At 45.6% G+C, this 16,708-nt stretch overlaps 1 protein-coding gene across 1 annotated transcript in view; it reads right to left on the bottom strand.

Moving 5' to 3' along the window:
* CPZ (carboxypeptidase Z) overlaps positions 1-16,708 on the bottom strand; it is a 297,018-nt gene that overhangs the window by 24,456 nt on the left and 255,854 nt on the right. The window contains exon 9 of the mRNA XM_085642486.1: positions 4,102-4,241. Coding sequence (XP_085498612.1) covers positions 4,102-4,241 — 140 coding nt within the window. The remainder of the gene's footprint in view (positions 1-4,101; positions 4,242-16,708) is intronic.

Below are 16,708 nucleotides of genomic sequence, written 5' to 3'. Positions count from 1 at the left end.
CAACCAAGACACGGAATTACAACAGCGTGTGTGGGCATGCCAGGTGGAGTTCGCTGATCAGCTGCGGTTGGGAGTCGAGTTCGTGGCAGGCAACCTCGATACCATACATGGGTGTCTGAGTCCCATCATAGACCACATACAGTCCCTATCGGACACCCCCTGCACGCACCATGCACCACCACAGACCTTGGCTGACCTAGCTGGGGCCATGAATCGGATACAAGTACTGTCTGGTCCGACAGGCACCTGCGATGACAGTACAGAGCTGTCACAGCTGCGGAGGGCAATGGTGACTATGGAGCAGATGCAGGCTGGACATCTGGCTGCCACGTCTGGACACCAGCAAACAGTAGTTGGGAACTTCAACGTCCTGCAGTAAATCATCTTGCCATTAATGCCACTGAGCCTGTCACAGATGGCTGCAGTGGGAACATTGAAACACACAGCTCCAACCCTAATGTGTCAGTGGCACACGGTGATGCAGCCCCATCACCTTCGAAGTCTGTTGTGTCAATGGCACACAGCGATGCAGCCATTTCACCACCACACACACCAGACACATCGGTCACAGAATTCGTATCAGGGGAGTAAGATGGGGATGGAAATTACTGTGTGAGGAAGGAGGCAGAAGCATCCATCAATGCCATATGGCCTGCCCCTGCCTTGCTCTGACCTGTGCATCATGCCCTGGAACAACACCTCCCACTGACCCACGGAACACTCTGCGACATTCACCCGGAACCCAACACGGACTGCCATATCCTCACTGCTAGACAATCACACAGAAAGCCTGCTGCGGACTGCACTCCCCCTTGTCCAAAACACTTTTCATTACCCAAAGGACTCTGTTTGGCCCACTGCTTGGCTTCCATGTAATGTGGGCTAGGATAGCCATGTGAATAAAACATTCTATATCACACATATGTGTCATGACTATGTTCACGTACGTATAGAGTTATGGCAATACATAGGGGCAATGATGCACCTGTAGTAACACCCTGGCAACTGACATCTATGCGCATGTTTGTCCCTGAGACACATGGCCAATTGGATGACTGTGGAGTTGAGTACTAGCTGTGTCCCCATTGCACATTAACTACAGTCTCACAATTCCCCATTGTAAGCACACATACATGTATTGAGTAGGGCTGTGTGTAGGAATGCACAATCGGCAGCATGCCAGAGGTAGTGTTCTACAACACATGTGACACCCGGACCTCATGTTGCATACCTACACGCACACATCTGTGTGGCCACGTCCTGTCACAATTCATGACATAGCTACACATGATCTGATTTTGTACCCCATACTCTCATTTCATTAGTCACGTAAGTGCACTGGTCTGCCAGCAACTATCCCATTAGAATGTCTGGCCCACAGAGGTGGAGATTGCAAAAGGGCACCACCCCCATTGTACATCCGTCAGTCAGTTCCTCCCTGTGTAGGGACGATGCACATTGTGGCACACGAGTGGACATTCGATTCAACACTCATCACAGTTAGACACCAGTGGATTGGCATACACTTTATTGGCATGTGCGTGTCAGTACAGACGAGGCAACGGCCCCAACAGGCAGGGACATGCTTAAGACAATTACACGCAGCATGGGAACATGTCGAGGTTCAGGAAATGGTGAGGCAAAAACTAGACAACGGTATCAGCACACCTTGCCATTCTGGACGAGTCATGTGTTGTCTGGTGTCTGCCCATTGCCCTGTGTGAGGGGGCTTGACTCACTGCCCATTTGATCAGCATAGTGCTCTGCCACCAGGGTGCGCAGATTGTCTGCTCTGCGGACAGTGATCAGGTGGAAGGGTCCGACCGGTTCACATGTCATCCTACATTGCCATGTGTGTTCACTCACCCCAGCAGTGTATCAGAATTAGTAACATTGCAAAACGACGCTGTGTTCCTCTGAGTATGGACCGGCATCACCTTGCACAGGTGTGTGTACACACGCGTAGTTCCACGCACATGCATTCAGAGTCCTGAGGTTGGCAGACATGTCCTCTGTTGTGGTGGGTCATGTGATCATTCCTCACGATGCAACAAGTTGATGGGACCTGTGCTGTGGGTGTCAATCCGGTGTGGCTGCAGGGACGTAGTTACTCGTCCATGAATGCCAGCACAGCTTCATGTGCAATGTGTTCCAATAGTACGTCATTGTTGTGTTCGAGGAACAACAGGGTGAGCCAATGCATTAACTGGTCCGGTCAGGTGTGCTCAGCCCACACCGTTTCCGCAATCCGCAACACAGCCCAATAGGGGAGCGCCTCGATGTGGTCACTGCACATGAGGAATTGTGCAATCTCCCATGCACAACTGCCAATACATACGCAGTATGTCAATGCATCCCATGCACGGCTGTGTCGGTTACACTCCTGTTCGTGATCCAACAGGGGGCGCAGACACAAGTCATAGTCCAATTCATCTACGGTTGTGTTGGATAGGCAGACATCCATGGGACACTCGAATATGCATGTTTGGCAGTGGAACCAGGGCTGGACGCAGGTGACATAGGCCAGGATGAAGCTCAGCCGGTAGCTGATCTGCAGCACTGCCAGTGGCAGTGCGCCCAGTGAATGCAGCATACGTGCATGGTACTGTTCCACGTGACGGGGGTTGTGCATGTGCCCGGGATGGCCCGACATTGCGTTGTTGCGTCTCGTGGAACCGGCACTCTTCTGGACTGCGGCACTTGTGTGGAGGATATGCCACAGCTCTGGGCTATGATTAGATTGTGTGTGCCACGTTGGGTAGGGTGGGTTGCTGTTTCCGTGAGTGTCAAGGGCATCGCATGTGGGGGTACCTCAGGCAGGGCCTTCTGTGTGTGGGGTGTGGATCAGTTGGATTGTTCATTCGCACAATGCATGGTGTGGGAGACGGCCACGTCTGCCATGGCATCTCTCTCAGGGTGTTCCAGCCACGTTCAGGACCAAGGTCGGATGTGCAGGTGTCCTTCCGCCTTTTGCATTGGTACAAAGGAGCTTTCATCCCTGATGTGTGTCTGACTACTACTCACGTTTTTGGAATGTGATGTGGCTTTGGCGCAGTGATTGGGGCAAGGTCTTGGGCTCATGGTGTCCCGATAGCAATACACACACACATGTTGGCATGTAGGGCCAGATGCCCGGGAGACCTTGCGCTGCTTGTGCAGTCTCACTCCGTCTTTCTTCCTCGCTCTCTCCCTCCCTCTCTCCCTCTCTTGCGCACGGCACTCCTTCTTCTCTGTGCAGACCCGCTAGGGCTCATCCAAATGCTGTTTGGGTTTTGTTTTGAATGGTGTTTTGTGTTGGTGATTGCATTGCTGTATGAATGATTCTCCATTTTCTGGGCACGCATGTGTGTTAATATTCCTGATTGTGCGACATCAGTCAAAAGATTTTTGTTTTGGGATTAGCGGTGTTGGTGTGCAGTTTATTTGTCTGGGGGAAGGGGGTTGGAGGTCTAGGGGAGCCGAGGGGAGGTTGCGGGCCTGGGTGTGGTGTCGGTGGGTGTTGTGGCCCCCTTGGGTGTCCGTGATGCATGGGCAGTTGCTCGGGGGCATCTGTGGTTCTTCATGTGTGGCTGTGGGCTGTGCTCCCTTTTGTGGTGCAGGCTGCAGTCTGACTTAGCACCAGGTCAGAGCAAGTGTTATTTTCCTGGTGCTAACGCGCCTTATCACCAGTTTTGTGTTCTTATTGCAGTTCTGTCTGGTCGCTGTGAATGTTGTGGAGTGGTGTTGTTGCGGCTTTTGGCACGGGTACGCCTACTCATTAGTGATAGTTGTGTGGGTCATCTGTGGCAATGTTTTTTGTGGCTGTTATTGCAGGTAAACTGGTGCTATGAGCTGTTAACACCAGCATGTGAATGGGGTGATAAATTTATCGCAACTTTGGATGCAATAAAGTGCTGTTAACTCGGCGATAGTTCCTTGTGAATATGGCCCATACTTTCTCATTGTGTTATAATGGAGAGTGTTTCACTCTCCATTTCACTAATACAATAATACATTTATACGCAGTCTTCACATTATTCCGACTGAAGTCAAATCCATCTTAAGTATTGCTCCCTGAGCTGTGGGATTAAGTGCAGTACAAATAAATTACAAATTACGTACCATTTCCATTAAACTCAGAAGAGCCTCCTTATTGTCCTGCCAGGCAGTGTACAGTTCATCTTCAGTAGGAAACTTCTCACAGCCCACTTCTATTGTGAGTTCAAAGCAGTTTGTGTGAAGATAACTGAAATCTGGCATCCCTGCAATAGAAAGATTAATCACACAGAAAATATCGGAAAGATAAACTTTATTACTTAAAAAAAGTACAAGTTTGCATATACCCCTAACCCCAAAAAGAAAATGCTTCTAAGGCTTGTTTAGAGATAATTCGCTCAACCACTGGCTTCAAAACTAAAACTAGATCTCTTTTACAACATATTATGACTGTCATTATTTGATCACATCCATATAAGGTTTTTTACTGCTTGATTGCAGTTTGGCTTTCTCATTGTTACAATCAGATCTGTGTATCCACAGTCACAGAGAAGTTGGTGTCTAAAGTGGAGGAGAACTTGTGGTCAAGAACAATGACTATGACGGGAAAAACAAATTTCTGAATAAAAAATGTATTTTTCAAGGTAACCATGTCTAATTCAAAAATAAGTCAAACTTCAGCATGGAACAAGGTTCAATTACTCACAAGGAATGTTTTGTGAAAAAGTCAATGAAGTTCAGGAATAATTCTCATCTACAGCAGGAGTAAGATGCAACCACTCAAAGAAAAAGCTTACAAATCTGTTTAAAACATTCAATTGGCGAAAGACGCAAAGTTTTTTGGTTTGCTTTTTTGTCGTAACTTAGGCATATCTGTGGCTTACTCATACATTGTATGGAATGCCATATGCTTACACATGGAAAAGGAAATGTTTTGATAAGGTACATGAATATACATATTTTATTCCTCGACATTCCTGAGAACATCACCCCCAAGTCCGCGGTTAGACAGTAACTCATAGAAAAAGTTTTCTAAATCAATCCCTTTGTACAATGCTGATGGACTCATTGCACTGAATCACCTATTTTTGAACAGTTATTAAAGATAGACTTTCTGAGGCACCCTTGCTTTAACATTAGGCAAAGCACCCATGCTCAAGGCTGAAGGCCTTCCAAATGTGGTAGAGAATCAATCCAAGACCCGATCCAAATTAGTTGATGAATACAGGGGAATTCCCATAAACTCCTAAAAGCTGGATATTCATTCATTATAGATTTTCTCTCATGACTTGAGTTGATTTCCACATTTTTGGGAATTTACATAGGTATGGAAGAATACTTATGAATATAAGCCCAAAACATCATTTTTTATGAGTTTTCCTACTAATCTACTGTTATTCCTTCAGATTGTTTTTAGGGTGGTTAAGCCACAGGTATAAATGTGGTTGATTTATTTTTCCTACACCAGGATAAATATACAGTGAAGAATTTCTTACTCTACATGACCATGATATATGAGGATGTTGGGATACTTTTCACCAGAATTACACCTTACTTTATCGGAGTAGACAAATGTGTAAATGGAGAGGAAAACAGTTGAAATGGTGATTCTACACTAAGTTATGATCCTGTTGGTGTTCTCTATCTTATTAGAGTCCACATCCTGCTTTTTTTATAACAGCATTAACGTTCACACTCCTTAAGGTAAAAGTATTGCTGCAGAAATGTCCACATTTTAGCATGAATATTTGGTAATCTTATTCTGCAAATCTGATCTGGGAATTATTATTATGTTTCTTATATAGCGCCTGAATCGACCCCCGAAGGGGTATCTCCGCGCTTGCCTTGGGAACCCGTCCTGGCTTTTCCCTGTGAGATAGCCCCTACAGGGCATCCCCATGGTGAAAGCCAGGCATCCCGCCGCGGGGGGCCGATGTGGAGATTAAGCAAGCTTAATGCCCAGAGTTGCAGAGTGTGAACCCATGATTAGGTCAGGCACCGAAGCGAGAATTATCGAGTCCATGGACATTTGAGCTCAAGACCCTGCCGCGTTGGGAATTGAACCCTAGTCCCGGTCTGACCTCTGCTTCAGGGTCTGCCTGCTCTAACCAGTGAGCCACACTTCTCCACGACAATTACAATCACAGATGGCAATTTGTGAGCAACCAATAAAACTATAGGTCAAAAGAATGTTGCACTAAGGCCCGATAGTGTCCTGCTAATGGAAATTCCAAATATAACAATAATTTATTAAAAGCATTTACTTTTAATCAACATAATTGTAAGAAATGTGATTATTATTGAGCTTAGACAACTGCCCACCTCAAAGAATAATCATAACTCTTGTTAGGTTGCACCTTCAAAGTCAATAATTTAAGCTAAGCTCCACCCTAGCATAGTTATGGTACAGAGCATACTGGCTCAACTTAGGGAAACGTGTAAAGTATTTATGCAGTATCAAAACAGTAATAAAGTCAATACACCAATTGAAAAAAGTCCAAACAGAATTAGAAAAATAGAGTACAGTGTAATAAACAAAATGACACCAAAAATCCAAAAACTGATAAGGAGTATGTTGGAAATGACCTATTTTGCAGGATTAGCCAAACCTTTTGCATTCCTCCTCTTTTTCTAACCCTCTTTTTTGGGGGTTTTGGACTCATAGCACTTTACCACTGCTAACATGTGCTAAAGTGAATGTGCTTCTCCCCTAAACATGATGACATTGGTGTATACATGATTGGCATATTTTTTTATGCCAGTAAGTCCCTTGTAAAGTGGAATACCATATACCCAGGGCCTGTACTTCAAATGCTTCTAGTGGACTGCAGCACTGATTGTGCCACCCACTGAAGTAGCTTTTCAAACCTGTCTCAGGCCTGACAATGCAGTGCCTGTGTGTGCAGTTTATTGCCACTTGGCATTAAAAACTACTTGCCAAGACTTAAATTCCCCTTTTATTACATACAAGTCATGCCTAAGTTAGGCCCTAAGTAACACTAACGGCAGGGTATTATTTAACTAAAAAGTATGACATGTACCTTTACGTTTTGCATGTCCTGTAAATGTAAATGTAGTTGAGCTTATATAGCGCACAGCTACCCGCTGTGGGTTTCCCGGCGCTTGCTTAGGGAACCCGTCCTGGTAGTGACAAACAGCCTATTTTGTTGTTCACTACTGTTAGGCCTACCCCTCTCATAGGACAGCATTGGGATTTCCTTAATACACTTTTACGCTGTACTGTTTAAGAAATGCTTCTTTCACAAAATGGACTTTTCTCAGTACTTACTGGTCATTCTGCCTAACAGCCTGTCTCCAATACACATCTAGTTTGAGTGACTGCTACCCTTTGTGCATTCCCTTTAGACAGCCACAAACACAGGAATTTCAGGCTCACCTGCATTATTAGCACTCATCTGCATTTGTCTGCATACTGATGGGTCTAGCTGGGCAGGGAGGAAAGGGAAGTGCTGACACTTACACTTACACTTCAATAGGTAGTGTTCAGTCCACACATAAAGAACGGACCTACCCCCGCCAGGGTTAGCCTGGCAGACAGGACTGGGATGAAAAGGATCCTTGTGCACGTCAGCAAGTTCCTTTGAATTCACCACCTACGTAAAAAGCACTTTGGGGTATAAGCAATGGGTCACTGACCCCCTAACCACAGTCACTTCTGGATCTTGAACTGAATGTCTGTCAGAAGTACTGCTGTGCTGCTTAGAGGACTCAACTGGACTGTTTTTCTGGAAAAACTGCTTTTCTGCGTGTTGCCCCTTGTTGCTGCTGCTCCCTGACTCTGCTGGAAGGACTCTGCCTTCCCTCCAAGTGATCTCCAATGGCTTGCTGGCTTGGCTCCTGTTTTCTGAAGTCTCAGGGACTCAAATTACTTCCTAGAATTCTGCTGGTTCTGCTGAACTATGGCTTCTGTGAATCATACCCTTGCCTGAGGTGGCCCCCTCCAAGCTTTGAGCCCCAGAAGTGGTTTCTGCAGCTGCTTACAGCAAGAAATGATACATTGCATCTACTGCCTGAGAAATTCTGCTGCATCACACTTTGACGCCGACACAGAGGCTGCCTGATGAAAGCAATTTGACAGCCTGCATGGCTTGATGATGACTCTCTGCATGGCTCAACAATGACGCTTTGCATTTACCTCAATAGAGCTAGACGTCAACTCAGGACCCCTTTGCACGGCTGCCTGACGACAAGGCAAAATACACTTGATGTCGACAAAAGCTCCATCCAAGGTATTTCTTCAGCGAGACTTGTCTGGGTTCTGTAGCCGGACTGCCAGCGATCGTGGTTGGCCTGAACTTTAGATTTGTGCTGGTACATCACGTCCTCAAGTAACCTTTTGTCCGCTATTGACTTCTAAGCACTATTTTTGATATGCGGCCTGATTTAGATCTTGGTGTATGGGTTACTCTTTCCCAACAGTGATGGATATCCCGTTCACCGAAATATAAATCCCATCATATCTTATGGGATTTATATTTCAGTGGATGGGGGATATCCATCACCGTTGGGACAGACTAGCCCGTTTGCCAAGATCTAAATCAGGCATTTAATCTTTAAAATTTCATATCTCGACTTCTACTTGTTTGATTTTTGTCATTTTAGCGTTATTTTACTCAACCTCAAGTCTCTTTTTTTCTAAACCTGTGTGCAGCGTTTTTGTGTTGTATTCATTGTGCTGCTGTATGTTTCACAAATACTTTACACATTGCCTTTGTAGATAAGCCTGGCTTCTCTGTACAAAGCTACCAGAGGGTGCGCACAGGTTATCTAATTGTGTATCTAGCTTACCCTGACTAGAGTGGTGGTTCCTGCTTGGCCTGGATGCATTCCTCAGCCAACCAGGAATCCCATTCCTAACAGGGTACAGACTATATTATTTTTTCGAAGATTTAAGTAGAAATAGCACGAAAAAAGCACTTGGTGCCAGTGATAGTCAATTGTCTTCCTAGACTGGGTTCCAAAGCGTGATTTGAAGCTGAGCATGATGGAGCCCTGATCGGATACAGCAATTGGATTGGTCCAGCTGAAAAGTATGGAAGTTCAAGTTGAAAACAAGTCCTAATTCCAAAAGGAAGTTGGTCACTTTTTGGGTTGAAAATCCTCTCCATGTGGGTTGAAGCTGAAGCTGTGGAACTACAGGTCAGATACTTGAAGCAGATTTGTCTGACAATTTTTTGTTGAAATTTATTCTAAGCCCCAATACAGAAAGGAACTGCATTGTTTTTTTGAGTTGCCGAGATCTCCGTGCAGGGCAATGCTGAAATTCATTCCGACACAGTGGAACTGTTAGTCAGATACTTTTCGCAGCTGGTACCACTGATGCTCTGTAGCAACCATTTTCCAAAATTTTCAATCTTTATTGTGGTGCCCAGCAACTACAGGAGTACACTTCTAAGGACCTCAAGGATTGCAAGAGAGGTCACTTAGGGGATCTCAGGGTCTCAGGCAGAGGCCAACAGCAAAATCTAGTCCAAGGCCAGGTGCCACCAGACAGCTGGGCACTTTATTAAAAGGCCCCTTGAAGATTTGTGTGCCCTTTTAGCCACACAGATGGTCAGCCAATTGACCCTTGAAGGCCACTTCTTTGTCCTGGGTTCAGGGAAGTGCATGTCCAGTCCTTCGGGGCTCATTTCAGGTCACAGGCACTAGTTAGGAACTGACTCCTGGGCACTCTCTAACCAATGAGGTAAAAGTTCCAGGAGGCACCACGATCCACATTTCAGAAGTTCGTGTTTGCCATACTATAAATAGGCCCAAAATGCCATATGCCAGGGCATTTTTAAGATGATGAAAGTCTCTTGCACACTAAACTTGGACTTTGAGGGTTGAGGTTGTGAATTGGAGTACACTACATTAATCTGAAGTGTCTTCCTACTTCTAACATTAACATCCAGTTTAAAGCAGGACCTGTAACCACAACAAACCTGGAGATACAAGTCTGGTAGGTCAGAGGCAGGATACTAAAGTAAATGTTATAATCAAGAAGAGAGAGGAGAACTAGAGAGGCTAGTCCGTTTCCCCAGTTTATATGTTAGTAATCAATGAGAACTAGCTCTTGTTTAAATTGTTTGTATGTCTGCGGGTGGGGGAAAACCATTAGGTTTTTATGAAGGCCCTCACCCACCAACCTAGTTGGTGGCATGCTTCATCATTGGGCCCCACCCGAGGTACCACAGGTGTGCTTCGACGCCAGATTACTGCGGAGCGGGTTTTTTTGGTTTGTGAGGGTGCTGTGGGTGTGCTCTGAGTGAGGTTTAAAATACTGTCCTGGGTGTCCCAAAGACTGTTTTAATGGTGGCCCCATGCAGTCATTAAAAACAAAGGCTATCGGACGTGCACGGTAGGCTTATGGCCTCCGACGTCCTGTGCGATCAACTAGTTTCAGCCAGGCCTTTTCTTCTACTGGCTTTCGTCAGGACCTTATATGTGTGGGGTGTTACAGGGGTTGTTATGAGTTTGTCAGTGCCCTGTGTGTAAAGCACACGCTACGGTGCTTATATGGGCAAGAGGTGTTTCCTCTCGGGTTGTACCTGTAGGGGGTAAAAAAAGGGGACAGACATAACATTTAAGTAAAGGCTCCTGGTAGTGGGCTAAAAGCTTATAGTGAGGCCGTACTAGGTGCCTAGAGGTGACCACGGACAAGGCGGTAGTGTTGGCGTCAGTGGCGGGCAGTGAAAGAGTGGCCGGTATCACAATATGCGTTATTGTGTGTGATATTAGGCCTATGTACTGTAACCAGTGTTGGTGAAAACAGTAAAGTGGAGTTGCTTACACCTGATTATAGCGAACAACTCAGCATGGAGCTCAGCCGGGGGCCAGGACCATGTGCACTCTAAATAAGGGGAAGAAAAGGAAAAAGGCTGTTGGGGGAGGTGGGTGATGTGCACCCAACAAGGTAACGGTAAAAGGATGCACACACAGACACGGCAGCATGAAAGGTGGCTGTACCGTTAGCTTGGTCCAGTTCAGGTACTTACTGCGCAAAGTCGCTGGACCCTCAATGAACCTGTTGTCTGGGCAGAGGCTCCATGAGAAATGAGCTACAGTGTAGAGAGCGCTTAAATACCTGTGGGAAGGGCCAGGTGTTGCTTGTTAGCTGGGTCAGGTGTTCTGGCCTGGGCAAGAGTCATGGGGCGTATTCAGCTTCTAGGTTGGTGGGTGAGGGCCTTCATAAAAACCTAATGGTTTTCCCCCACCCGCAGACATACAAACAATTTAAACAAGAGCTAGTTCTCATTGATTACTAACAGGATACTAAAGCAATCAGACAGTGGATACACAAGAATTGTCTGGTGTCTTGTTTTCTCCTTTTCAAGTGTACCAAAGTGTTTTATGCGGCCGAGACAGGCCTGGCAGGCAGGACCTGACTCCATTGTGCCAAGAGGATTTTTACAGCCTCCACCCTGAATATTCTGCTTGCCTTGTAAAAGAAGGATTGTAGAAAGCTCAAGGAAACTTTCACAAGGTGTTGTAGATGATATGTTAGCCCTAAGGTTCCAAACGGGGCAATACATCAAAGAGGACAACCAGAATATGGAGGCTTGCAAGGAAATAATTGAGCAGTAGAAAGAACAGAAGGCCGCTCTGCTAGAGTACCAACCTGGCCAAAAAGTGTGAGTCATGGAGCCTTGGAAGTCCCAGACCCTCTAGAATGGGTGTCTAGACCCAACAAAGTCAAGGAGAAGAAGTGTGAGGTCACCTACATGGTGGACCTACAGACTCACAGGAACTCCTTGAGGGTTCTGCAAGTAAACTGATTCAAACCACACTTTGTGAGGTCTGAGATAGCTATGGTGGCAGATGGTGACTAGGAGGAGGAAAGTGAGACCCTACCAGATCTCATGTCATGAAAGAAGCAAGGAGACTCAGTGGAGACATAGTCCTCTTTCCAACTATGACAACAGACAAAAGAGAGATTAGCACCAGTTACTGGGACATTTGCCTCCTCATTCTCACTTACCCCAGGACTCACCAACTTGTGTACCAAGGACATAGATGCATGAGACTGCATGCTGGTTAAGAATAAAACCTACAGGCTGTCAGACAAGTTAAGATCTACCATCAAAGATGAGGTTTTTAAGATGATGACCAAGAGGATGATTGAGCCATCCAGTAGTCTCTGGTATAGGCCTGTGGTCTTGGTACCAAAGGCTGCTCCACTTCACACGGCAGACCTGTAGCCATACTTGCACTGCCTCTGTAGTGAATGGCAAACCAGGTGCTACAGTACACAAATAGCATTTAACTGCCAAGCTCTGGGTACACTTTCTACACCATATTCTAGGGATTTACAGGAAAGACAAATGTGCCAATCAGGAATAAGACAATTGAACCATGTTTAGAGGGACAGCATGTCATTTTGTTCCTGTTTAGTGGGGGTAAAATGAACTGAGTTCTAAAGCCAGCAAAGCAGGTAGAGAAATCATCTGTAGGGATGTAATGCAAAATATCCACAAGGGTAAAAAGAAGATTAAATGTCTGAGGAGAAATTGGTGTCAATGGCTTATGTTATGCTATTTGTTTGTGGATTTAGTGCACGGCTCATTCCGAAGAGACACATGAAGCGCAGTAACAGCAGTTAGGTAAGCTTACAATAATTTGTATTCTTCTGTACCATTAATGCCTATGGTTGCAGAAAAATGACAATGTTTTAATAATAGTGGGCCAGATGTACGACCAAGGAATTTGCGAGTCACAAATTGCGTCGCAATAGCGACTCACAATTTGCGAGTCGCAAATTGGTATGTACAACAGTTTCTGCGACACTGATTGCGATTCCTAATGGGGTCGCAAATTGCATGCCTCATGCATATTAATGAGGCACTCGCAATTTGCGACCCCATTGGGATTGGCTGGCCCTACCAGGTATGGTGGCGTGCTGGGCTCAGCAGACCTCCATGTCTGGGACTGCTTTTCAATAAAGCAGTATTTATTTTTAAATGCAGCCCATTTTCCTTAAATATAAACGGGATGCATTTAAAAAAAGACAAATTAAACGATTTTGTTTAATTTTTTAAGGGCAGGTATTGGTCCCTGGGACCACTGCCTGCCCTTAAAAAATATTTTTAGAGCCTGTCACAAAGGTGAAGGGGTCCCCTGGGAACCCATTCCTGTTTGTGAGTGGTTTACTACCCTTCTGTGAAGGGTGGTAAACTGAGACTGTTTTGTGATCGCAATTGCGGTCGCAAAACAGTCATACATGGCATTTGGGGTCGCTATTGGGAACGGAACGCCCCTTCCTAATAGCGAGTCGCAAAACACTATTTTGCAAGTTGCAAATTTTTTGCGAGTTGCAAAATAGAGTTTGTACATGGCCGAAAGGATTTTTGCATGTGCAAACAGGTCTAAGACCCGTTGTATATCTGGCTCAGAATGTAGTAATAGAGGAGAAGAATAGGTTGGGAAGAGATCTAGCTAGGGATGAAAGCACTGTGGTCTGTTTCACGAAAATTTAGAATACATTTTTAAATCTAGATCTTGTAGATGTACGCTTAAAGTTCAAATAATTTTCAAAGAAGTTTTACATATATTTCCACGATGGACTATGGCCTGCAAACAAATTTCAGCACCAATAATGTTTGTGACTATTATATTGGCAGAGAAACTTTTCACCTACACACCCATTTCATATTCCACCCACTGAAATGCATATAATCCTAATCTTAATCGAATTATGTTTATGAGCCCTTACGAGCTAGAAACATATTTACAAGGTGTATCTGAGAAACCATAAACATGAAACGTTCACCTACTTATAATGGTCAGTATGGACCCATAATTGCTTTTAATTTTAGAGGTGCATTTAAAGAGACACTAGGCAATTTCCATACTCACAATGAAATATGGATTAGAACTATGCATAGGCCTGTAGGAGGAATTGAAGTACTTATTAGAGGTGGGCGATAAATTCTGCTCTGCCAGCGGAGTTCGCTGAGTTTTGGCCACTCCGCATTACAATTGTAACACAGAGTACTGTACAAACTCCGCCAACCACCGCCTAGTGGACTTTTTTCTTACATGCAGCTAGCCAACTGTAAGTTGGTGAGCGAGTTTGAAAATTGTTATCCCCTAGATAGGTTTGAGGGTCTTAGTGTGCACCCAGCGTGATTTCTCACAGCAGGCAGTTGTGGGCGAATTGCAACAGTTCATGGTGAAAGTGAGAGCTGCTGCTTTAGTAGAAAATCTACTCGAGTTGCAGCAAAGAAGCAGCACCTTCTGGCTTGCTGTGTGGTGCTGTTTGCACATATTTTGCAGCCTGGAACAAGCTCCTGATGCTAAAAATCAGTGTGAGCAGCTGATTTCAGCCATTACAGAGAATTCTGTGGAATCTTGTGGCTTTGATGTAACCCAGCGGCATTCTGCAGAGTGAAACTCCGTGAGTAACACCCACCCCTAGAACTTATTTGAGATTTAACCCACAGTGAAGAGGAAAAGTTTGAATCAGATTAATAAAAACAACTTGTAAATATCCAGAGCAGTAAACACTATTCTGTTTTAGATACTGTTAGACCTGGCCCTTTTTACAGGTTTAACCCCAAACTTTTTGCCTCCTATTTTTCTGACCCTGTTTTTGTTGGCTATAGGATTCTGGGCAATATACCACTGCTAAAGTGCATATGCTCACTGTATAAATTGTGACAATGATTGGTTATCCATGATTGGCATATTTGATCTACTGGTAAGTCCCTAGTAAAGTGCACGGTGTGTGCCATGGCCTGTAAATCAAATGCTACTAGTGGGATTGCAGTACTGGTTATGCCACCCACATGAGTAGCCCTGCAAACGTAACTCAGACCTACCACTGTAGTGTCTGTGCACACAGTTGTAACTGACATGTTGCCCTGGCAAGTGCACCCACTTACCAGGCTCAAATCTTCCGTTTCCTTACATGTAAGGCACCCCTAAGGAAGGCCCAAGGTACCCCCATTGGCAGGGTGCAGTGTTTGTGAAAGGTCGGACATGTACTGGTGTGTGTGACATGTCCTGATAGTGGAATACTGTGTATTTTGTTTTTCACTGTTGAAAGGCTATCTGTCCCAAAGGCTTATCAATGGAGTTGCACTGTAACATTTTTGCATGTGTAACTTGCAATAAGGAGAAGACAGGAAAATGTTTAGGCTCTCTGAACTTAGAAGTTATTAATGCATGTTTTTGTGTTGGTTGTTTATAAATTCTTTGTTTGAAAATGCCACTGTTAGAACGTGGGCATGTTCTTACTTTACCATTCTGTGTGCCTCTGGATGTTTGTGTATTCAGCGTCTGGTGTTTGAGTGATAGGAGCTGGGATGCGCATTCCCTCTAGACAGTCACTGGGGGGTTGAGTTTTGCCCTACCTTGCCTGGGTGACTCATCACTTGCCCGAATAGACCTGGTCTGCATTTAGAGAGGTGGGAGGAGTTTCACTTGCACCTGAATAGGCTGTGTCTCCTTTTGCACAATGCTGTCTCCTCCCCCTGTGTTCATGCTGCACCAGGGAGGACAGGACTGGTTTGCACTGGGATCAGAGACCCTCACACAAAGAGAACAATTAAATTTTGGGGTATAAGTATTGCACCTAAAACCCCAGGATTTTACATTACTTCAAGGAACAAGAGGACCCTGCCAAGAAGAAGAGTGGAAGGACTGTGTGAGGAGTGCTGCCTTTTCTGAGTGAGGGGTGGGTTGGCATGTAGTTGCTGTTTCTGTATGTGTTGGAGGAAAAGGATTGACTCTTTTTGACCTGCTGTGGTATCCAGCTTGGGAAGAATCTCAAAGGGCTTGTGTGTGCTGGTCTCCTGTTGGAAGTCTCAGGGATACAAAATACTTCTAGAATGATACTGTCTGCTCCTGACTGGAGCAGGCGAAGGACAGGGCTGTTCTTCCCCATTGTATTGAAAAGAAGAGGGCAGGGTATACACTTTATTGTGGCCCCCTCAAAATGCATGTAGTGCAATGGATTGCCAATCTTCAGCTGAGGAAGTGCTGGGAAAAATTGACTTGCACATGGTGAGCACATCTATTGCTCTAGATAAAGTGACTAGTGCCTGGTGTTCTGTCCCTTCATCTCTTTTACTTTTGGAAGCGGGTGAGGAGTGCTTTCATCTGCCCAGCAGTGCGTGCAGTGCTGCACTTTCCAAGTACTGGAGGTGAAAGCTGAGGAGGAAGCTCTGGGCTGATCCCCACCCACTGCGTGATCAGCCCAGGCCAAGAGAGGTGTGCTGAAATCTAACGCGACCACTCGTCAGTCGAGCGAGTGCCACGTGAGCACCATGTGTTGCCTGGTAACCAGCCGCAGAAGACGAAGGAGCGGCCGCAGGGACAAATCCATGCTGTAGGCCCTGAAGCAAGGTGGAGTTCTCCCCGAGGCAGCTCAGTGGTCGAGGAAGGGATTCTGGCACAAAGAGGAAGGCCACACCCACTCTTCCTGTCCAGGAAGAGGAAGTCGCTATCGCCTGATGTCTGGGCTCTGACCGACGGAATATCCCAGTGCAGTCTCTGCACCGCGAGGTTGGGGGCAGACAACCTTTTTCTTGTTAGGGGAGCTCTGTCTGCCTTCATGGGTAGTGCGGGCACCTCCCCTCCCCTTCTTGTTTTGCGCATACTGTGGAAGCTCTGCGCGGGGCAGAAGGGGTTCTAGGTACTGGCCCCTCCACAGTCAACCTCCCGAGACCGGGAAAGGTCTCTGACGTGTTCTGTTGTATCATAACGTGTTCTGTTGTGTTACTCGCAGCTG

This window comes from Triturus cristatus, chromosome 2_2 (genome assembly GCF_964204655.1).
Source record: "Triturus cristatus chromosome 2_2, aTriCri1.1, whole genome shotgun sequence".
Lineage (NCBI taxonomy): Eukaryota > Metazoa > Chordata > Amphibia > Caudata > Salamandridae > Triturus > Triturus cristatus.
The sequence above is the reverse complement of the archived record's forward strand: the minus strand, read 5'-3'. Positions and strand labels throughout refer to the sequence as shown.